The sequence below is a fragment of the Lampris incognitus genome, chromosome 3, assembly GCF_029633865.1.
Source record: "Lampris incognitus isolate fLamInc1 chromosome 3, fLamInc1.hap2, whole genome shotgun sequence".
Taxonomy (NCBI): domain Eukaryota; kingdom Metazoa; phylum Chordata; class Actinopteri; order Lampriformes; family Lampridae; genus Lampris; species Lampris incognitus.
In genome coordinates, this window is record NC_079213.1 from 51,278,449 (window position 1) to 51,303,072 (window position 24,624).

The following is a 24,624-nucleotide window of genomic DNA, read 5'->3' on the forward strand; positions in this document are numbered from 1 at the left end:
GGGGGGGTTCTGGTGTGGTGGGGGTTAGTGTTGCCATGGGGGGTGGTTCTGGTGTGGTGGGGGTTATTGTTGCCATTTGGGGTCGTTTTGGTGTGGTGTTTGTGTTCATGGGTTGGTGTTGCCATGTGGGGGGGTTATGGTGTGGTTGGGGTTAGTGTTGCCATGGAGGTGGTTCTGGTGTGGTGGGGGTTAGTGTTGCCACGGGGGGGGGTTATGGTGTGGTGGGGGCTAGTGTTGACATGGGAGGTGGTTCTGGTGTGGTGGGGGTGATTGTTGCCATGGGGGGCGGGGGCGGGGGTTCTTATGTGGTGTTTGTGGTATTTGTGAGGGGCAGGACTGGTGTGTGAACATGGACGAGACAATGTGAACACTGCCAGCTTTGTCTCTCAGCAGCTTGTGTGTGTGAAGCCACTACAGACACAAAAAGACATATTTGCCACACCAAACAAGCCTCCAGCTATATAACCTGTTTCAGTTTGCTGTTGTGTCAAGATGCATCAAGATACATGTGGTGTTGTTGAGGCTGGGGCAGTTCACACCCTTCTTTGAGGTGGGGCAAAGAACTGCTGGGTTTAGACGCCTCTTCCCCGACACTTCACACTCACTTATTGAGCCTTTGCTGCGTTCATGAGCTGCTGAGGACTTCGTCAGTAGACTTCATCAGTGGACTTCATCAGTGGACTTCATCTATAGACTTCATCAGTAGACTTCATCTGTAGACTTCATCAGTAGACTTCATATGCAGACTTCATCAGTAGACTTCATCTGTAGACTTCAACTATAGACTTCATCAGTATACTTCATCTGTAGACTTCGTCAGTAGACTTTATCTGTAGGCTTCATCTATAGACTTCATCGGTAGACTTCATCTGTAGACTTTATCTGTAGACTTCATCTGTAGACTTCATCAGTAGACTTTATCTGTAAACTTCATCTGTAGACTTCATCTATAGCCTTCATCTGTGGACTTCATCTGTAGACCTCATCTGTGGACTTCATCTGTAGACTTCATCTGTAGACTTCATCTGAGCCACCATTAGTATGTGCGTGTGATGTGTGTCTCCAGTCTTCTCTTGTGTGGTTCTTTGTGCTTGGCAGGTCTTTGCTCTGCCTAACGCAGCTGAGTTGGTGGACAACAACAGGACGCTGAGAGAGGAGTGTTCCAGTAGCACTCCCTGATCATATTACTCAATTAATATTGATAACATTGGCCTCTCAGAATCACGCAGACACGATCTTAGTGGTGTGCCAGACATGACGGAGCGTGGCAGTCGGGCGTTTGAGCACCTGAGGTAAGTACAGAAGGTTATTGTCCCAGGGCATGTTGTCGTTTGTTACTGTGCTGTGGGCAGAAGCCCATAATGTGCTTCAGTAAAGTCAGGGTGTTGTGTGTTGTGTTGCTGAGCATATCTGAGTCAAGGAGATGTCTTCATGATCACTGGTGACAGGAAGATCGTAGTGGTGTTCACACTTGTTTTGTTTTGTTTTTGTACTTAATGTGTTTTTATGCAACTGGTACACAAAAAGTGTGCTGTGACAGCTCTTTCCCATCTTATTCTCTTCTGTTGTGCCATTGGTTGTAGGTTAGAATATGCCGCATGGCTCTGCACTGTACTTCATAAAGAACTGGCTCATTGTGCTCCCTGTAATAGTGGGAAGAAAACATTATGTCATTTTCCCTCCAAGTCAAAGTTCAATAAAATGACTTTCCATTCAGCTGATGGAAGTAGGTGATGCAACGCCACATGTGCTTCTCTCATCAGAAATGCAAATTATACATTCTAGTTAAACTTATTATGCCACATGTGTGTTATTATACCACATGTGTTATTACTCCACATGTGTGTTATTATTCCACATGTGTGTTATTATTCCACATGAATGTAATTATGACATATGTGTGTTATTATTATTCCACGTGTGTTATTATTCCACGTGTGTTATTATGCCACATGTGTGTTATTATGCCACGTGTATTATTCCACGTGTGTTATTATTCCACACGTGTGTTATTATGCCACATGTGTGTTATTATTCCACATGTGTATTATTCTGCATGTGTTATTATGCCACGTGTATTATTCCACGTGTGTTGTTATTCCGCATGTGTGTTATTATTCCACACGTGTGTTATTATGCTGCATGTGTGTTATTATGCCACATGTGTGTTATTATTCCACGTGTGTTATTATTCTGCGTGTGTTAATATGCCACATGTGTATTATTCCACGTGAGTTATTATTCTGCATTATTCACCATGTGTGTTATTTAATGCCACGTGTATTATTCTGCATGTGCGTTATTATTATACATACATGTTATTATTCCACATGTGTCTTGTTATTCCGCATGAGTGTTATTATTCCACTTGCGTGTTAATATGCCACATGTGTTATTATGCCACATGTGTATTATTCCACGTGTGTTATTAGGCCACATGTTTGTTATTATTCCACGTGTGTTATTATTCTGCATGTGTGTTATTATTCCACATGTGTGTTATTATGCCACATATGTTGTTATTCCACATGTGTGGTGTTATTCCACGTGTTATTATTACACATGTGTGTTATTATTCCACGTGTGTTATTATTCCACATGTGTGTAATTACGCCACACGTGTGTTATTATTCCGCATGTGTGTTATTACGCCACATGTGTGTTATTACGCCATACATGTGTGCCTAAAGGCAGTGTGTGAAACTGTAGGCCTCTTGCAGCAGGGTGAGGAGACCACTGGGATGAAATAAGGTTTGGGGGAAGAAGCTCGTTATTTGCTGAATGGGGTTTGGCTTTTAAATCTGTGTAAGAGGAATTTGATGAAATCTTTTTACTGAGTAAGATTAAATATTCACCAAAGGCTACAACAAACAAAATCAAGTGTGATAACTACTTACAGGCCTTCTGCAAGTATACAAATTATATCAACTATGATACTGTAATTATGCAATCATTTTATTAATAATTTCATTATAATAATGAAGAATTATGTAATTGTAACCCACATGATTACATGTACCCTGTGACGTATGTAAGTTCCACGAGTAGCCACTAGGGGGCACACGAGCTACAGAGTTTAAACCATACAAACAACCGTCAACAATAGAGAAGAGAAATACGGATATTTAGAAATACGGACAACTTTGACTATGGATACTTGAATTATTGATATTTGAACTACGGATATTTGAGCTACAGGACATTTGAACTACGACAAAAAAGATCCCTCCCACGAAGCTTCCTTGGTGAGCCGCTAGCCAAAGCTAAAAAGTAAACAGCTTTCTCTGTTCCATGTAATCATAGCCATTTACGTAGGATATCTTGATTTTATCCAAAGACAGATGATCTCCTGTTGAAGGAAGAAGGAAGACTCTTTTCTCTTGTGTTTTGTACGCTGCTGGAATCCTGGTGAGATAAGAGTTTAAAATCTTGAAATCTAAAGACTGACAATTTTCCATTGGTTGCTAAGCTAAGCTAACCCAGATAAAACGTATATCTATGATCCTTAGCAGTTCCCATATGATTCAGAGCTTTAAAACCAGTCAGGACACCCGGTCCATAGGGTTTATTTGATGTAGGAATGTTAGACATTTTAATATAATAATATGCTTGTTGTTAAAAAAAACTGTAAGCTCCAGTTGCCACTAGCCACCGAGCCAACTCGGGCTACATGGCATCCATGGAACCCATAGCAGCCAGCTAGAAGTGAATTCACGTTGATAGTGCTGCAGCCTGGCTGCGATGACATTGTTTTTAACTGTTCTTACAGCAATAGGCTGTTGTCATTCAGCCGCATATTAGTTATATGTAGGAAATGATTTAATTCTGAGAATTGACTCTAGATTTGGGTATTTTTATTTTGTTTGTAATTGTTTGATAGAGATTGCAATTAATAAGGAATCTGTACAATTTTGTGCAGACTGGTTTTTTAGTACCCCGAACAACCCCCCTTGCTACACCTTTTGGAACCCTTGGATACCCCCTTTGGATTGCCCCCATCATCGCCTCTACATTAACTTGCCCCTGTGATTGTGGTAGGATCTGGACATTGCACCTTGCACAGATTGGAAGACTGAATCATTCCCCCTTTTCTTTTCTTTATTATTTTCTTTGAGTGCACTCATACTTTATTTTGGATTATTTTCTTTAATTTGTTAGTGTAGAATATGGCTGCATAAGTAATATATTAGAAGGGTATAACATAGAATATAGATAGATATAGACAATAAATAGAATATTAGGAAGAACTTTTAAAAAGTATAATAGAGTAATATATATATATATATATATATATATATATATATGTATAACACATCTCATTTAGTATTGATATTGAAATAACTTTACTTTGAACTGTTGAAATAAATTGTTTTTTTTATTGTAAACTATACCCACGAGTGTGTGTGTTGTCTTTGGGGTGAGTACTAGAATCTGGTCTAGAAAAAAACCTACATCAATCTCCACTGAACTTAGACATTAGACTGTAAACTGTCCCTGCACAAGCATAGGCCCATTCCCCTGTTGTGCAGGTTACAGAAAGTTGGCGAGCCAGCCAGGAGATTGGTTAATTAGCGTTTCAGGCCATATACTACCCCACTGACCACACCTCTCTATAAAATACTTGATTATATATTTTTTTATTTTGAAAATAACACAATCAATATGGATCTTTGCAATCAGTATAAAGTCCATGGACAAAACTGCTTATTAGTTGAAGGTGTCAATGAAATGAGCTCTGCCGAAACGATAATAAGCTTCTTCGAACAACATGGGAAGATCTCATCCTGCATCAGAGTTGTGGATGAGCCCAACCAACCTAATGGTAGGGTATTAATAGAATTTGAGTGTGAAAAGTCAATCACCAGGATAACCCCAGATACCCTTGGCCTTATACCTAGCCCTGTTGATCCAACTACTCTATGGAATGTCAGAACAATTAGACAAATATGTCAAGAGGAAATAGGCAAAGACTTAGCCCAGCAATATCTCGAAGAACTCAGCGCTATTGGTGGTAGTGCCATGTCAGGCTATGCCTCCATCTTAGAAAATGAACTGAGACGCATTCGGTCTACAGCATCACAGAAAACTGACAACACGTCTTTACCGGAACACAGCCCTATGCAGGACACTCAGCCTAGCATTGATGTTGAGCACACGCCTAGCATGACCCAAGAATGTAACAGACGGCCATCTATATCTGACATTCACCGTGCTCCAACCACACACTCATCCGTGCGTAATTCAATGAGCCTTGAAGAAGACATCATTAATCCCCCGAGCATCCAGAACGTAGTAGTAGAACATGTTATTAAGAATGAGTCAACACAACCATACAGTCGCCCAAGTAAAATTCGAACCTTCTCAGGTAGGCTTCCAAAGCCAAATGGGGAAGTAGATTATGAAGCTTGGAGAACTCAAGTTGAGCTGCTTCTAAGTGACACCTATGTCACCGATTCACAAAAAATCAGAAAGGTTCTAGAGAGTTTGGTTGGTCCAGCTTCTGACATGGTGAAACCACTTGGTGTCAATGCAAACCCTGTTGCGTACGTAAACCACATCGAATCAGCCTTTGGAGTCGTAGAAGATGGAGAAGAGCTTTTTGCTGCATTCTTGAGTGCAAACCAGAATTCTGGAGAGAAGCCATCTGATTATTTATTCAGACTTCAGACCCTCCTCACTAAAGTCATCTCTAGAGGGGGAGCTTCACTTGTAGATTCAGAAAAACACTAAATAAGACAGTTCTGCAGAGGATGCTGGGACCACTCGTTGATTTTAGGTCTTCAGCTTGAACAGAAAAAAATAGCCCACCCTCATTTCCTGAATTGCTTCATCAGCTTAGGACAGAAGAAGGCCGTCGTTCAGCTAAACTAGATAAGATGAAGAAACATCTAGGGAGCTCAAAAGCTTCAGTGCATGCCCACACTGTTTATGGAATCGAAGCCCCAGCCGAAAACAAAAATGAAGACACACAGAAACTCCGCGATGAGGTAGCTGAGTTAAAGAAACAAATTGCAACCCTGTCCATCAAGGAAGAACCACAGCCAAACAGAACTCAGATTGAAACCAGCTGCATGGTCACGAATGCCTCCACACCTCAAATTTACACGCCACGTTTTTTCCCAAGCCATGGTTCTGCTTTAAATGTGGTGGAGATGGTCATATTGCTGCCCACTGTGTGAGTGCCCCCAACCCCGTTCTTGTCCATCAAAAGAACACCGAGCTGAAACAAAAAAGTGAAGCTCACAGGAATATGCATACCTTCACCTCCATGCTTTTAAACTAGTAGCAGCTCCTGTTTCGGGACGTTCAGGAGCTAAGTACCAGCATAAGAGTCCCAAACCCATTAATTATATTATGAATAGAACCCAGACAAGAAAAAATATATACAGACAAAGATACCAAAATAGCCAATCCCTTCCCTGTGAACTTGTAGGGCCACGCTGCACTGCATCTGTCTCCATTGAAGGAATAGAATGTGAATCAATCCTTGACACCGGTTCCCAAGTAACAACCATTTCAGAGACATTCTACTTGAACCACTTATCGTTCCTCCCCATCCAGCCCATTCAGACTCTTTTCCAGATAGAAGGTGCAGGTGGCCAACATGTTCCTTACCAGGGTTATATCCAAGCCCTCATCTCCTTCCCCAGCAGCATCACTGGCGTAGCTGAGCAGGTCTCTTCATTAGTTCTCATTGTGCCAAATTGCCATTTTAACACTCAGATTCCCCTATTGATTGGAACCAATGTCCTTGACAGATTATATGAAGATGGCATAGAAAAGCATGGAAGAGAATTCTTACAAAGGCCCAATATCAATAGTGACTGTATCTTGCTGTTCCAGCATGTTGCCCTAAGTCATCAGGAAGAGATTTCAGCCAATCATGTTAAGTTGCATGGACGCCATCCTGTCACCATTCCACCAGGAAGAAAAGTGTCTGTCTTTGGAGATGTCAGAGTGAAGAAACATTCCCCACGTTCCCTTTTCGTGGTCGAATCCCCTGTAACCGTTTCCTTACCTGGTGGAGTGTTCGTTAAAAATTCCTTGATAGAAACTCCACTTCGATCTTTAAACAAGATTCCTGTCATTCTCAGAAATGTGACTGATCGTAGTGTCACACTGCATCCGAGGCAGGTGATAGCTGAAATGATGGTAGCACAGTATGTGAGGCCGTCTGAATCCCAAAATATGACTGTGCCTGACATCCCTCAGTCTCAGAGTAACACCACCAACTTTGATTTGGAAGATTCCCCCATTCCAGAAAAGTGGAAAAAAACGGATCACACACCAGCTGAACAGCATGCCACAGGTGTTTGCTGTTGATGACTTGTCTCATGGTCATACGACTGCAGTAAAACATCGCATCCGACTCCAGGATGAGGCCCCTTTTAGAGAGCGACCCAGACCCATTCATCCCTCTGGCAGAGAAGCTGTCAAACAACACCTAAGAGAGCTGCTAGACGCTGGAATTATTCGCGAGTCAGAGTGTCCATTTGCTTCCCCCATTGTAGTTGTCAAGAAGAAGAATGGTGCAATAAGACTCTGCATAGATTTCAGGAAGCTGAACATGAGAACGATCAAAGATGCCTATGCTCTCCCCAACATCGAAAACACCTTCTCTGCTCTTAGTGGAGCCAAATGGTTTTCTGTCATGGATCTGAAGTCAGGCTACTATCAAGTAGAAGTTGCAGAGGAAGATAAGCACAAGACCGCTTTTGTCTGCCCTCTAGGCTTCTATGAGTTTAATCGTATGCCCCAAGGTGTGACAAATGCACCAAGCACCTTTCAGAGACTGATGGAGAAATGTGTTGGAGACCTGCATCTCAATGAAGTACTAGTATTTCTGGATGACCTGATTGTCTTCTCTGACACACTAGAAGAGCACGAGGCCAGATTGATGAAAGTGTTGAACCGGCTCAAAGACTATGGCCTAAAGTTGTCCCCTGAAAAATGCCATTTTTTCCAGTCTTCTGTTAAATACCTTGGCCATGTTGTAGATGCCAATGGAGTCCACACAGATCCAAGCAAAGTCTCTGCTTTGAGAGAATGGCCTCAACCCACCAACAGAAAAGAGCTCAAATGCTTCCTAGGATTTGCTGGATATTACCGACGTTTTGTGGAAGGGTACTCTAAAATAGCAAAGCCATTGAATGCTCTAACTGCTGGCTATGTTGCTCCAATGAAAAGAGGGAAGATTTACAAGAAGGAAAGGGTCAACACTTCCATCAATCCCACCTTACCTTTTGGAAATGAGTGGACTGAAGAGTGTGACGTTGCTTTTAGAACTCTCATAGATAAACTGACTTCGGCCCCTGTTCTTGCCTTCGCCAATCCCAATCTTCCTTACGTCCTGCATACTGATGCCAGCCGCGATGGTCTAGGTGCTGCGCTCTATCAGGAACACGATGGGAAGCTGAGGGTTGTAGCTTATGCCAGCAGAGGACTATCCAGAAGTGAACAAAACTATCCTGCCCGCAAGCAAGAGTACCTCGCCTTGAAATGGGCCATCCGTGAGAAATTCCATGATTGCCTCTATGGAACAGAATTTCAGGTTTTAACAGACAATAACCCCCTAAGTTATGTGTTGACCACAGCAAAGCTTGATGCAGCAGGACATCGCTGGTTAGCCGCTCTGTCAACCTACAGATTCACCATAAAGTATAGGGCTGGGATCAGCGATCAAGATGCCGATGGGTTGTCCAGAAGACCTCAGAGTCCGTCAGAAGAAGATGAGGAGTTCAAGCAGGGAAAGCGAGCATAGAAGAGCTGAAGCAAAGGGTTTTGGATGGAGAAAGCAAAACTGTTTCTGGTGACATGCTGTCTGCTTTATGTCAACGCCACTCTGTGACCACTTTGGCTGACTATTTGCAGCCAGAACTCCCCATTCTTGCTGAATCCTTAGCTTTAGATGCTTCTGCCATCCCTGATGACTTTGTGTTCTCTGGACAAGGCACCCTCCCTGGAATGACTCACAATGACTGGTATCAGTCTCAAAGACAGGATCCATCTATCAGACGTGTGATCAGTTTCATTCAAGGAAACCAAAAACCCACTTTTCAAGAGATGTCCTCTGAACTGTCAGAAGTCAAGCTGCTCCTTAGAGAATGGAATAGACTAGAGCTTATAGATGGAGTACTGTTCAGGAAATGTCTTGATCGTGGGAATCAGATCTATCAGCTGGTGCTGCCTAGTAGCCACAGAGAAAGAGCATTGCAAGGCCTTCATGATGAAGTCAGTCATCTTGGCGCTCAGCGTGTCCTTCATCTTGTTCGTTCCAGATTTTTCTGGCCAAAGATGTTTCAGTCTGTTGAACAGAAGTGTAGGACTTGTGAAAGATGCGTGAGGCGGAAAGCCAATTCCCAGCATGCTGCTCATATGGAGAATATACAGACCAGTTATCCCCTTGAACTGGTGTGTATGGATTACCTCTGTATTGAGCCTGATAGTAAGGACACTAGAAACATCCTCGTCATCACGGATCACTTCACCAAGTTTGCCGTTGCCATCCCCACGGAAGACCAAAAGGCGAATACGGTTGCCAAAACACTGTGGGAAAACTTCATTGTACAGTATGGTTTTCCAAGTCGCCTTCTCAGTGACCAGGGGAGAGATTTTGAATCCCACACCATCAAGGAGTTGTGCTGTCTGATTGGAACCGAAAAGATCAGAACCACGCCATACCATCCACGTGGAAACCCTGTCGAGAGATTTAACAGGACCCTTCTCAGCAAGCTTGGGACACTAGAAGACAAGGATAAATATCATTGGAGGGACTTTGTCGAACCGCTAGTCCATGCATACAATTGCACGAAAAATGACACCACAGGCTACTCTCCATATGAATTGTTGTTTGGTAGACAGCCAAGACTATGCATTGATCTGGTTCTAGGCCTTACACCAGACCAAATTGGATTCAAGTCGCATTCGGAGTATGTTAAACATCTTCGACAACGCCTCCAAGACAGCTATGCACTTGCTTCTGAAAGCTCTAAGAAGATGGGAGAGAAGAATAAAGCCAGGTTTGATAAAAAGATCAGAGCCGCAGAACTTGTTCCCGGAGATAGAGTCCTGGTGAAGAATGTCAATTTAAGAGGAAAACATAAACTTGCGGACAGATGGGAAAAGGAAGTCCATACTGTGGTGAAGAGGATGGGAGATGGCCCAGTGTATGTCGTCAAGCAAGAACAGGGTGAAGGTCCACACCGTACCCTTCACAGAGACCTTCTTCTGCCCTGCGGCTTTCTACCTGTTACAGATAAAGTCTCAGAACCTGAAACAAACTTACCAACAAGGAGGCTGAGACGCAGGGAAGCAGTCTCGCAGCAGACCAGGCACGATAATATTGTTGACCCAGATATGCCCAGCAGTGACGAGGATGAGGATTGCTATCCACAGATCTCCACAAGGTTTCCTCAAAGCATTAGGACAACCACACAGGCCACCCCTCTAGCACGTTCCACGGAACTGTTGAACCCAGTCGGGTTGAATCCAAGTCCGTCGGAGTTCTCCCAATCTGATAGTCCACTCCTTAGTGAAGTACCCCATACCCCTGAGTCTGTTCACAATCAGTTACTTGAAAAGAAACCAATTGGGCGTGAGACAGAAGTAGTCACAGATGAATTCTCTCAACCTGTTCGAAGACACTTACCTGAGGGAGACCCCGCATCAGCTACTACTGTTGTACCTCAATTTGGACCTATTGAAGGACGTTCACCTGAAAACAACCCACTTGAACCCGAGAGTGCACCGCCCACTGGTGTGACAGGCCAGGCTGACCTGTCTGACGGAAACCCGTCTGAGAGCAAACCGATCAGAAGATCTATCAGAGAAAGACATCCCCCTGAGAGACTCTATTATGGTGAACTAGGAAGGCCTTTAGTCCTAGCCATGGCCTCATTTTTCAAAAGTTTGGGCAGAAATGTCCCTGATTCTTCTAGAGTGCCCTCTGCAAGACCATACAGTGTTTAGACGTATGCAGAGACTGATGCGGTTTAGAGGGGGAGAATGTAATCAACATGATTACATGTACCCTGTGACGTATGTAAGTTCCACGAGTAGCCACTAGGAGGCACACTAGCTACAGAGTTTAAACCATACAAACAACCGTCAACAATAGAGAAGAGAAATACGGATATTTAGAAATACGGACAACTTTGACTATGGATACCTGAATTATTAATATTTGAACTACGGATATTTGAGCTACAGGACATTTGAACTACGACAAAAAAGATCCCTCCCACGAAGCTTCCTTGGTGAGCCGCTAGCCAAAGCTAAAAAAGTAAACAGCTTTCTCTGTTCCATGTAATCATAGCCATTTACGTAGGATATATTGATTTTATCCAAAGACAGATGATCTCCTGTTGAAGGAAGAAGGACGACTCTTTTATCTTGTGTTTTGTACGCTGCTGGAATCCTGGTGAGATAAGAGTTTAAAATCTTGAAATCTAAAGACTGACAATTTTCCATTGGTTGCTAAGCTAAGCTAACTCAGCTAAAACGTATATCTATGATCCTTAGCAGTTCCCATATGATTCAGAGCTTTAAAACCAGTCAGGACACCCGGTCCATAGGGTTTATTTGATGTAGGAATGTTAGACATTTTAATATAATAATATTCTTGTTGTTAAAAAAACTGTAAGCTCCAGTTGCCACTAGCCACCGAGCCAGCTCGGGCTACATGGCATCCATGGAACCCATAGCAGCCAGCTAGACGTGAATTCACGTTGATAGTGCCGCAGCCTGGCTGCGATGACATTGTTTTTAACTGTTCTTACAGCAATAGGCTGTTGTCATTCAGCCGCATATTAGTTATATGTAGGAAATGATTTAATTCTGAGAATTGACTCTAGATTTGGGTATTTTTATTTTGTTTGTAATTGTTTGATAGAGATTGCAATTAATAAGGAATCTGTACAATTTTGTGCAGACTGGTTTTTTTAGTACCCCGAACAACCCCCCTTGCTACACCTTTTGGAACCCTTGGATACCCCCTTTGGATTGCCCCCATCATCGCCCTGGATTTGGATTCATCATCATCGCCTCTACATTAACTTGCCCCTGTGATTGTGGTAGGATCTGGACATTGCACCTTGCACAGATTGGAAGACTGAATCATTCCCCCTTTTCTTTTCTTTATTATTTTCTTTGAGTGCACTCATACTTTATTTTGGATTATTTTCTTTAATTTGTTAGTGTAGAATATGGCTGCATAAGTAATATATTAGAAGGGTATAAAATAGAATATAGATATATATAGACAATAAATAGAATATTAGGAAAAACTTTTAAAAAGTATAATAGAGTAAAATATATATATATATATATATATATATGTGTGTGTGTATAACACATCTCATTTAGTATTGATATTGAAATAACTTTACTTTGAAATGTTGAAATACATTGGTTTTTTTATTGTAAACTATACCCACAAGTGTGTGTGTTGTCTTTGGGGTGAGTACTAGAATCTGGTCTAGAAAAAAAACCTACACCAATCTCCACTGAACTTAGACATTAGACTGTAAACTGTCCCTGCGCAAGCATAGGCCCATTCCCCTGTCGTGCAGGCTACATAATCATTAATTATTACATAATAACATTGATTAATTACTTATATAATATAACATTTATATTATTAAGAGTCATATACTACTCTGGCTGAAACTGTTATGGATCTTTTATTTTGTCAGATTGTCTTCATTGCTTTGTGGCCTGTGCTCCGTGTTCTTGTCTTTGCAGGACGTGGTGGGTCCAGCATGTGTGTCCTTGCTATACAAAGCGCTACGGTGTGCAAATGCTCTCCTCTTGTACTCGCGACAAGGCCATGACCACCTTCCGAGGCATCTGTACCCACGAATGTTTGCGATGTGCGGTAGCCGAATTCCTCGCCATGCTGATCTTCGTCCTCCTCGGTGTGGGTTCCACCATCAACTGGGGGGCTGGAGATGAGCAGCCACGCCCCCCTGACCAGGTGCTCGTCTCTCTGTGCTTTGGCCTGTGCGTTGTTACCATGGTCCACAGCTTCGGCCACGTCAGCGGTGCACACATCAACCCAGCTGTCACAGCAGCCATGCTGGTCACCAAGAAGCTGAGTTTGACCAAGGCTGTCTCCTACCTGATGGCCCAGTGCCTTGGGGCGACAGCGGGAGCTGCCCTCCTTTATGGTATCACTCCACGTTCCGTCAGGGGTGGCATGGGGGTCACCATGGTAAGAGGACAGCTTTTTATATGGGCTTACTTTTATTAATATGAGTTGGGTTGGCTTGAATTTTAATTTATACGAGTTAATGGGACTACCCCCAAGCTGGGATCCAGCAGCAAGAAAATACCTGACCATGAAGAAGCAACACAGACTGCGTCAGGGGTTTGTTGTGAAAGTAGTTTTATGAATAAAAAGTATGTTAAACACAGCATAATCATTTGCCTGACAGATGAGCAAAGCTGGGACTTAAGATGTTCTGTATTTAATACAAAGGGCCCTAAAAACAAACCACGGTCAAATAGTCAGAATGTTACCACACACAAATGTGCGTATATTTGCTGGTACTTTTATATTGTTTCTTTATTGACACTCCAGTGCAGGGGGTTCAAAAGGCCACCTGAAATATTAAAGTTCAACATCAAATATAGTTAATAATTTAAATGTATTAACATTCAAATTTATATATATATATATATATATATATATATATATATATATATATATATATATATATATATATATATATATATATATATGCAAAGCAAAAACCATTTATTTGAAATTATTTGAATAAAATTGTCAGTACTTAATTCATTTGATATATTCAGTCTTTGGCTCATGAATGTATTCTTTTAGTATATTTTACAGTGACAGGCACAGTTGCAAGTCCATGAATACTGGGATGGCATCCAGCGCTTTACCTGTGCCCCCATCCATAGGTTGAGTGGTTGTGTCATGAAGGGCATCCCATGTAAAATTTCAACAAATCAGTATGCGGATTGTTAAGACCATGCCGGATCGGTCGAGACCCAGGTTAACAATGACCACCATTGTCCTCACAGGGTACCTGTGTCCTCACAGGGTACCGATGGAAACTATAAAATCTGCTGTGGTGACCCCTGAGAAACAGGGAATAAGCTGAAAGAAGAAGAAAATTATTTTATATTTTATATTCAATTAATTTCAACTATTTTAATTTTCTTATTTCATCATCAACATCATCATCAGTGGTCACTCGAAGTGAATATGACTGTCCTTTCTGCTGAGTTGTCTACTTGTGGATCTGTAGAGGCTGATCCGCAATCCACATAGTTTGGTGCAGTGTGGACAGGGGCAAGTGGTGGTGGTTGGTGGTGATGGTTGAGCCTTTTTCTCTCTCTCCTTGCGGTGCTGTCTCTTTCTCTCTGCAGCACAGGGGAGTTTCATTACCTGACGTGCAGCTCCTTTCTGCACTGATTTCTTCTAGAAGTGCCTATCCAGTGCAGTGTGTTCCCAATTGCTCGATGTGATGTTGAGTATATTCAGACTGGTCTTGATATTGTCCTTGAAACGTTTCTTTTGCCTACCGGGAGCTCACTGACCGTCCTTCAGCTGGGAGTACAGGATCTGTTTGGAGAGACATATGTTGGACATGGGCATGATATGACTTGTCCATCAGAGCTGGTGCTGCATTGTGGTGGTGATGCTAGTCATGTTGGCTCCTTCCACAACACTGATGTTAATGCGTCTGTCCTTCCAGCTGTTCCTCGGGATCTTTCGTAAGGATCTTTGGTGATATTCTTCCAGGGCTCTCAGGCACCTTCTGTAGGTGGTCCATGACTTTGCTCCATACATCAGGGTGGGGAGAACAACAGCTCTTTAGATCAGGAGTTTTGTTTGGGCCTTTAGGTCTTGGTCTTCAAAGACTCCTGAGTCTGGCGTAAGCACCACTGGCACAACTCGAGCGATGGTTGACCTCAGAATCGATGTCAGCTGCTGAGGTAGGGGAAGAGATCAACATTTTCAAGAACTTTGGCGTCCACTTTTATGGGGGCTGGGTAGATTGATTGTTGGGTGGAGGTTGATATAGGACCTGGGTCTTCTTGATGTTTAATGTTAGACCCAGGGCTCTGCATGCCTTGGCAAAAGCATTAGAATGTCCTGGAGGTATTCTGTGGAGTGTCCCGTGATGGCGTTGTCATCTGCATACAAAAGCTCCATGATGGTAGTGTTGCAGACTTTGCTCTTGGTCTGGAACCTATTACGGTTGAAGAGGCTGCCGTCAGTTCTGTATAGGATTGAGATCCCCCGTGGCAGCTATTCGCCAATGAGGTGGTGTATGGCAGAAATAAAGATGGCAAACAGGGTGGGTGTGATGATGCATCGCTGTTTGACCCCTGTTTCCACAGTGAAGGGCTCTTACTCAGAGCTGCTGTTGCTGAGCACTGTGACTGACATGCCGTGATTTTTGTATTTGTCAGGGTGGCCATATCTTGATAGTATACTCCACAGAGCCTGGCAGTCTACTGGGTCAAAAGCCTTTGTCAGGTCTATGAAAGCGATGTACAAAGGCTGTCCTTGTTCACGGCATTTTTCCTGGAGTTGATGTGCTGTAAATATCATATCGGCTGTACCTCTGCATGGGTGGAAGCCACAGTGAGATTCTGGGAGTACCTCCTCATCCAGTGGTAGCAGCCAGTATGTGAGGACACAAGCAAGGACTTTGGCTGTTGTTGACAGGAGTGAGATGCCCCTGTAGTTTCAACAATCCACCTTGTCCCCTTTTTTAAATATGGCCACTATTAGAGCATCTCTGAGCTCTGAGGGAAGTTCTTTTTCCCAGACCTTGAGGAGGAGGGCATGGATGTGTTACAGGAGCTCTGGTCCACCTTTCTTTAAGATTTCAGCTGGGATCCTATCTGGACTGGCGACCTTGTTATTCTTAAGGCTCCAGATGGCATCTTCAACCTCTGTCATGGTGGAAGGTTCCTCAGTGTCTTCTGTGATGGGACTCTAGGGAATGTGGCTGACAGTGTCTGGTTCAGCTGTGCTGTTGAGAAGTTCCTGGAAGTGCTCCTTCCTTCAGGCGGTAATGGACTCATTGGACAGCGTCAACCTTATTGGATTGTACAATCAGTAGTATAGTTTTAGTGATTTCTGTGGCATTTCTATGGGCCAATCGGACAGTTGATCTTGTCTGCTATATGAGAATTATTATTCATGGCATGAGACAGTTGGCCGTGAGTCAAGTTTGATTATCTGCAGCCTGAGCAAGTATGGAACCATCCATGTTATTTTAATGGCAATTACACGAAAGAAGCCCATATCTCTGGTGTAAAATACTTGAAAATGGGTCAAATTTGACCCGTGGACAACAGGAGGTTTAACTGCCAGCCACGTACACGTGCTGCTGAGGCAAGACGATGCATAGCTGAGCAGGAAAAGCTGGCAAGAAGGCATTTAATTACATTACATTAGTCATTTAGCCAAGGCTTTTATCCAAAGCGACTTACAATAAGTGAATTTAATGTAGGAAATCAAGAGAACTACTAGTCATCAGAGGTCATAAGTGCATCTAAACAAGCATCTAAGAGCAAAACCAGTGCTAAAGTAAAAGCGCAAGAAATATTTTTTTTTAAATGAGTGAATACAATAAGTGCTAAGAACAAGTAACAGGGTAGTAGTTCATGAAGAGGTGAGTTTTCAACCTGCGCCGAAAGATGGGCAGCGACTCCGCTGTCCTGACATCAGTGGGGAGTTCATTCCACCACTGTGGGGCCAGGACAGGAAAGAGCCGTGACCTGGTCGATTGGCAGCAGAGGCCTCTGAGCGACGGGGCAACCAGGCGTCCCGAGGCAGCAGAGCGAAGTGGTCGGGCGGGGGTGTAGGGCTTGACCATGGCCTTGAGATAGGAAGGAGCTGTTACTTTCACTGCCCTGTAGGCTAGCACCAAAGTCTTAAACTGAATGCAAGCAGCTACTGGGAGCCATTGTAGGGACATGAGAAGGGGAGTTGTGTGGGAGAACTTAGGGCGGTTGAACACCAGACGAGCTGCAGCTTTCTGAACAAGCTCCAGAGGTCGGATGGCCGACGCCGGGGCGCCAGCAAGGAGGGAGTTGCCGTAGTTCAGCCGGGAGATGACCAGAGCCTGGATGAGCACCGGTGCCGTCTCGTCGGTGAGGAATGGGCGAATCCTCCTGATGTTATAGAGAAGAAATCTGCAGGAACGAGAAACTGATGCAACGTTTGCAGTAAACGACAGTTGGTCATCCAGGATCACACCCAGTTTCTTGCAGTCCGAGTTGGTGTCACCACGGTGTTTTCAATGATGATGGACAGGTCTCGGTGCAGGCAACCTTTCCCCGGGAGGACCATCAGCTCTGTCTTGTCCAGATTGAGCTTCAGGTGGTGTGTCGCCATCCACTCCGAGATGTCAGTCAAGCACGCAGCAATGCGTGTCTGTACTTGTGTGTCAGAGGGAGGAAAGGACAAGATCAGCTGGGTGTCATCGGCATAACAATGGTAAGAGAAGTCATGCGAGCGAACAACAGAACCCAGGGATGTTGTGTACAGGGAGAAAAGGAGAGGACCCAGAACCAAACCCTGTGGAACGCCTGTAGTTCGTCTGCAAGGCTCTGACACAGATCCCCTCCATGTCACATGGTAGGAGCGACCCATCAGCTAGGATGCAGACATTGAGAGTGCAGAGCCTGGGACACCCAGCCCCTGGAGGGTAGAGAGGAGAATCTGGTGGTTCACTGTGTCGAACGCAGCTGACAGGTCCAGGAGTATCAGGACAGGGGAAAGAGAAAACTGGTCTGTAGTTTTTGATGTCAGAGGGGTTAAGTGATTGTTTCGTGAGAAGGGGGGGTGACTCTAACAGTCTTGAAGGCAGATGGAAAGCATCCTGCCTGGAGGGAGGTGTTGATGAGGTGGGTTAGAAAGGGAAGGAGTTCAGGTGCTATAGACTGGAGAAGAGGGGAGGGGACCGGGTCAAGGGAGCAGGTGGTGGGGCGACTGGATGTGATTTAATGATGCAGTGCAAACTTGCATGTGAAACGCTTGTATAGGCAGAGACTTAGACATGGGTATGTTTTCAAATTTAGCTTTTTCTATGCCCCTTTCGTTCACGTGTGAGCAGGGGCGCAACGAGGGGGGGTGCAGAGGGTGCAATGCAAACAGGCACCACATCCGCGGTCGTCTTGTTAGCTGCTTGCTTGCGGAGTGCTTCCCTTCATCTAACTTACGTGAAAGAAACGCAACAGGATTTGCCCCGCAACTTCAAAATGAGCTGTCAAAAGTTTCAATATAAATCACATTACATGTAATACAATGGTCACAGTTACACTATGTATTTTATTATTTTAAGTTGTAGGCTATAATCTCTTTGTTAGAATTACATGCTCCCATATTATATGGTGTACGACCATAGTTTATTATGCGCATGCATTGTACAACATACGGTGACGTGCACTCCAGATGACTCTGTATTCGGTTAGCGGGTTTTATTCATTCTGGGTGAATTTAACTTCGTGAAAACATGCCATAGTTACTGAAGCTGTTCCAGTGCTATGAGAGAGAACGATTAAATTGAAAGTAGCTTGCGTGAAGATATCTACAGTGATCTTTTTCTCATGTGGATGACGTAAAAGTGTGAAATGTGATGATGGAGAGTGCAGAAAACGCAGCACAGACCCAATGTGCACCTGTTCTGCACACGTAGGTGCAGTAAGAAGTTCAATGAGAGAGGGGGCAACAGCGGACGTCCCTCTCAGGTCGTCCATGAGTGAATGAGTGACCACAATTTGCCACTCAGTCCACGGCAAAAGTTGCGCGCGCATCATGGGAAAAATTAAAAGAAATAAAAACATGATGTATTTTCTCCCTCTTCTTTCCCTCTCTCGCTTGTAGTTACACATTGTGATTAAAATAATCTAAATTCAATAAAACGTATCTGTAGTATATAGTGCCGCACACTTATACTAATACAGAAGTTGATGATGTGGAGGTGGATTAACTCTGTTAGTGATTCGTCCGGCCATGCGTTCAGTGTATGTGTAAGCAGCACGGGTTGTCGTTAATAAAGCCATCTCATGCAGTCAAAGTCAAGTCTCTATATACTATATTCATTAGCTAAGTCCAGTCTTCCGGTCATGTAAAACCATAACATGGTGTCAGAAGGTTGTCCAGTTCGTCATTTTGCCACTGTTGAGTCGAGAGAATGGAGTTTTCTACTAGCGAAAAGCTAAGCTAGCACGTACGACGTACAGACAACGAAAGGTGAGCCACCGTCTGAAGAAGGACCAGTTGACGTTACCGTCACCACTAGTGCTGACAGGCAACCTGGGGGAAAATTGGAGACGATGGGAACAGCGCTTCCAAATATACGTGACCGCGAGTGGTGCAGATCGTAAGGAATAAAATGTAAACGTAGCTATTTTACTGCACGCACGAGGCGAGGAAGCTCTCGAAGTGTATGGCCCACTTGATATTGGCGATGATGAAGAGGAGACTGTAGAAGAAATTCTAGCAGCTTTCAGAGACTATTGTCAGCCAAAGAAAAACACAGTGTTTGAAAGACATCAGTTTTGGGTGCACCCTTTGTCATAATCTATCACGATAGATAAATATGTGACAGAGCTCTGGCGAAAGAGTCAAGACTGTGCATTTGGCGTCTCAGAAAAAGATGTGATCAGAGAAAAGATTGTGTTCAGTATGAATGACCAGCGCCTGAAATATCTTACATTAGAAAAGGCCATAGACATGTGTCGTGCTGCTGAGACTGCTAAAGTACAAAGCAATGGGTGCAGCATCCCAGGAGAGAGCTGTACATGCAGTGCATAAAAACAGGAAACAAAGGGACAGACAACCATGGAATAAAGGACAAAAACAGCCAGTTCAATACACACACAACAAGGGACAAGGGAGCACATGCAGGGAATGTGGAAAATCACACAAGCCAAGGTAATGTCCAGCATATGGTGCATCCTGCCGCAAGTGTGGAAAGCAGAACCACTATGCAAAGATGTGCATGTCAAAGCACAGCATGGAAAGACAATACATGAAGTGAATCCTGAAATAGATGCCCTGTTTATTGAAACAGTGAACATTAGTCAACTAGACCCTAAAGTTGACAAATCGTGGTACTCTGACGTAAATGTAGGCAATATGACTGCCAAGTTCAAGTTGGATACAGGAGCAGAGGCCAATGTCCTGCCACTTAGGATGCTTAAGTCCACGAAAAGGATGGCTCGGCGTGAATGGAGAGCACACCTACTACTACAGCCCACAAGAACAGTGCTGGTGGCATATGGAGGGATGAGACTGAGGCCAGAAGGGAGACTCACTCTCAAGTGCTCCACACCCAAGGCTCAAGCAAGTCTACTGTTTTATATATCCAAACACTCCTCCATACCCATCCTAGGGAGGGAGGGAGGCGTGTGAAGATTTGCATCTCGTAAAAAGGGTGGACATAGACATACTGGACGTGAAACATCCAACAACAAAAGAGCAGCTGATACCTCTGCACCCAACTGTCTTTGAAGGTCTGGGGGAGTTCTCTGGGGAGTATCACATCCACACGGACCCCAAGGCTACACCAGTCATACATGGCTGCAGAAAAATACCACTGGCAGTAATGGACAGACTCAAAGCCAGTCTGCACGATCTGTTACAAGTTGATGTGACTGCACAGGTAACTGAACCAACACCATGGGTGAATAGCCTAGTAGTCACTGAATAGAAGGACAAAACGAAGTTACGGGTTTGCTTGGACCCCAATAATTTGAATAAAGCAATGCTAAGACAGCATTACTCAGTTCCTACAACTGATGAAGTTTTGAGCAAACTTGCTGGTGGTGTGTTCGACGAAAAGGATGGCTACTGGCAAGTACTAAAGCTAGATAAGGAGTCATCATTACTGTGCACATTTAACACACCATGGGGAAGATATCGGTTCAAACGCTTGGAACCATTTGGAAACATTTGGAACAAAGTCAGCGAGAGAAGTCTTCCAGTAACGCAACTGTGAAACATTCGGAGACATCCAAGGAGTTCACATAAAAGCTGATGAAATAATCATCGCTGCATCTACAGAGAAGAACATGATGAGATAATACAGAGAGTGATGTCCAGAGCGAAAGCGGCCAACGTGAAATTCAACAAAGAGAAAATACAGTATAAGGTGAGCAGTGTAAACTACATGGGCCACATTGTCACTGCAGAGGGTGTTAAAGCAGATGAAGCAAAAGTTAAGGCCATTGCTGAGATGTCGCCACCTACTGACAAAACAGGACTACAGTGAATGCTTGGCATGATAAAATACATAGTGCAGTTTATCCCTGGTGAAGGCCACCATAACAGCGCCACTAAGACAGTTGCTACAGAAGGACAATGTGTGGCAGTGGCAAGATGAATATGATGATGCAGTCAACAAACTGAAACATGCCCTCACAAATGTTCCTGTGCCCAGGTTCTTCGACCCAAAGAAACAACTCATAACACAGGCTGACGCATCTAAAGACGGCCTGGGTAGGGCTGGACGATTAACTGAATATCAATTTCAATTACGATTTTGGCTCCCCAAGATCATAAAAACAAGATAATTGAAGTAAAACGATTATTACGCCGCATGCCGCGGCGTGTTAGGTTGTGCTGTAAATGCAACGCACCGCTCTTTTCCAGCTGGTTGTGTGCCCCGCCCCTCCTCTGAAGCTCAGACTGTTTCACTTTTCCCGTCCGTGTTAAGAGGTCCGCCGGAGGGGCGGCGTGAGTTTCTCAGTCTTCGAGTGAAACAGCGTTTAGAAGATGGCAGAACGGCGGCCTCTGGTGGAAAAGAAAGGTAAAACCAATTCAGTCGTCTGGAAGCGTTTTGGTTTCGAGGAATGTACTACTGTTTATTTTGTAGTTTGCACTGGGTTTTGCAGGGGGTCTGTTATATCAGGTTCACGGAGCATAAAGGAGACGCGTCAGGCATGATGTCCGGAACTAGAAAGATGCTTTATTTCCCCGCCCAGTCTCGGTTCTATATCCCACAGCTCCCCCTACAGGTGCCCGTAAGTACCTAACACAACATCCCCCTTTCTGAGATGAAAACTCCTGGTTCTGTAGAGAACCTAGGTTCTATGAGCTACGGAGTAGTGCTATATTTACATATTGCCCTCTGACCTCGCCTCTGGCGACGCTAGGCTCTGAAATTCACCGCTCATGCGACAGCATCCCCTAAGCCCCGCCCACAACTGCACTTGACATGCGTCACCACATCACTCATCAGTTCGACCGACCAAAGCCTCCTTCAAGGGACCTCAGCAGGCGAGCAGGAAAATATAGCACTACTCCGTAGCTCATAGAACCTAGGTTCTCTACAGAACCAGGAGTTCTATTATCGCTACTCCGTAGTGCTATATTTACATATTGCCCCAACTACGGAGTAGCGGCGGACTAATGCCCCTCGCCTTCCACCCGCGCTGAGGACAATAAGGGGAACAACACCTCACACCCAGTACTCAAATCCCCCCTTTGGCCGGCTAGTATATCGTAGAGGGGAGGCTCGCATAAGGGGGCGGGAAAAAGAAAAGGGAACGTAACCGTTCCAACTTTCCATATACATATACACAGCCTATATATAATATTCTTTTTCTTTCATTTTATTTTAAATTAACTATGTAAAAACGTCCGCGCTCCCGACGGGAGACACTTGCGTACGGCCGGAGCGCATTACGCATCAGTGCGCCTCGCTGTGCCATGCACAGCACCGGTCACTGTGATAGCAGACTGGTCAGTTAAGTAATGATTAATGCACGAGTGTGGCGAAGACCACATTGCCGTTGACATAATAGACTCCATCGCCACACCAGCATAGAAAGCCACCGAAGCGGCTGTGCCCCTCGTGGAGTGCGCTTTAAACCTGGGTACTCCTCTACCAGCCCCCACATAGGCTTGGGAGATCCCGGAGCAAATCCAATGAGAAAGCCTCTGGCTAGACAGCGCCTCTCCTTTCCTGCCCATCGCCCCGTAGCAGACAAGGACCTGTTTAGTCTTTCTGAAAGGACCAGTGCGCTCCAGGTAGACCCGTAGCGCACGAACCGGACAGAGGAGATGGAGCCTCCTCTCCTCCTCCGAAGAGGGAGAGGGATAAAAGGCCGACAACACCAATGGCACACGCTGGTAACGCGCGGTGACGTTTCGGATGAAACGACGGATTCGGGTAGACTATCACCTTTGAACTGTCCGCGGCAAATTCGATGCCCTCCGTGGAGAGCGCGCACAGTTCGCTGACCCTACCCAAAGACACCAGGGCCAGCAGGAGCGCCACCTTGGCCGACAGCCACTTAACGTCAGCCGATTCCAAAGGCTCGAATGGCGCAGAACACAACGCCGACAGAACCAGGGATAAATCCCAAGTGGCCGTGCGGTCGTTCCGAACACCCTGCCTGTTCCTCACCCCCTTGAGCAACGCCACCATACGGGGGTGAGAGAAGACAGTGTCGCCACCCAGCCTAGGCATAAAGGCTGAGATCGCTGCCAAGTACCCCTTGATCGATTCGTAGGCTAAATTGTCAGTCGATCTCTTGTATTCCAAGAACCCCGCAACGTGGGCCAAGGATGCAGACAGAGGTTCCACGCCCTCTCCCACGCACCACCTAGCAAAAACTCTCCACTTGGAGTCGCATTGCGCCGATGTGCTCGGAGCGCGCGCGGCTTGTGTAGTGGCCACCGTGGCCTCATCAAAGCCCTCCTCTCTCAGCCTGGCCCTCTCAGAAGCCAGGCCGCCAGTTGGAACCCCGCTAGAGGGGGCTCCTGTTGGATAATCCCGTCTGCCTGCGTCAGAGCGTCCAGCCACATCGGGAGGAGGAACTGTGGCGTGCGCACCATGGAAACCATGTTCGGAAACCACGGCGCGCCTGGGTTGTTGGGAGCCACCAGGATCACCGACGCGCCCGTGCATCTGATCTGTTCCACCACCGGGTTGTCGCTCGGGCAGAGCGAATACCATCGTGCGCATTTGGCGTTCCTCTTGGACGCAAACAAGTCCACCTGCGCCACTCCGAACCTCGCCCAGATCATCTCCACGATAAGAGGATTGAGGGACCAATTGTCCCAGCTGGGCCCGCCGCGCTACATGATGTCTGCTGCCTCGTTCTGGCTGCCAGGCACATGAACTGCCCGAATGGACTGCACGTTCTGATGCACCCAACTCCACAGGTCGTAGGCTAACGCACGGCACGCAGCCGACCGCGTCCCGCCCTGCCTGTTGATATACGCCACCGTAGTGGTACTGTCCGACCTGACCAGAATGTGTCGATGTCGTAGGAGAGGAGCGAAATGACGCACCGCCAACAGCACTGCCTCCAGCTCCAGCGTGTTGATGTGCGCATTGTGACTCACGGGCCATACTCCTCTGATTGTGCCGTGGCCACAGATTGCACCCCAACCTCCCAGGGATGCGTCCGTGAATAGAATCACCTCCTCCGATCTGGGTCCGAGGGGAACCCCAACCCTGGATCTGCAGGCCTCTGCCCAGTGATCCAGGTCCAAGCTCACCCCCTCCGGGACCACTAACCTGTGCCGTTGGCGCAGCCGGCGGAACCGGCCCTCTCGAATAAGCCAACACTGGATCTCCTCATAAAAAGCAGACCCAGAGGCACCACCTGGTGAGCAGA

At 45.2% G+C, this 24,624-nt stretch overlaps 1 protein-coding gene across 1 annotated transcript in view; it reads left to right on the plus strand.

Moving 5' to 3' along the window:
* The first annotated feature begins 1,254 nt into the window (after positions 1–1,254).
* Positions 1,255–24,624, plus strand: part of LOC130109757 (aquaporin-4-like) — a 52,457-nt gene continuing 29,087 nt past the window's right edge. The window contains exons 1-2 of the mRNA XM_056276740.1: positions 1,255–1,292; positions 12,742–13,210. Coding sequence (XP_056132715.1) covers positions 1,255–1,292; positions 12,742–13,210 — 507 coding nt within the window. The remainder of the gene's footprint in view (positions 1,293–12,741; positions 13,211–24,624) is intronic.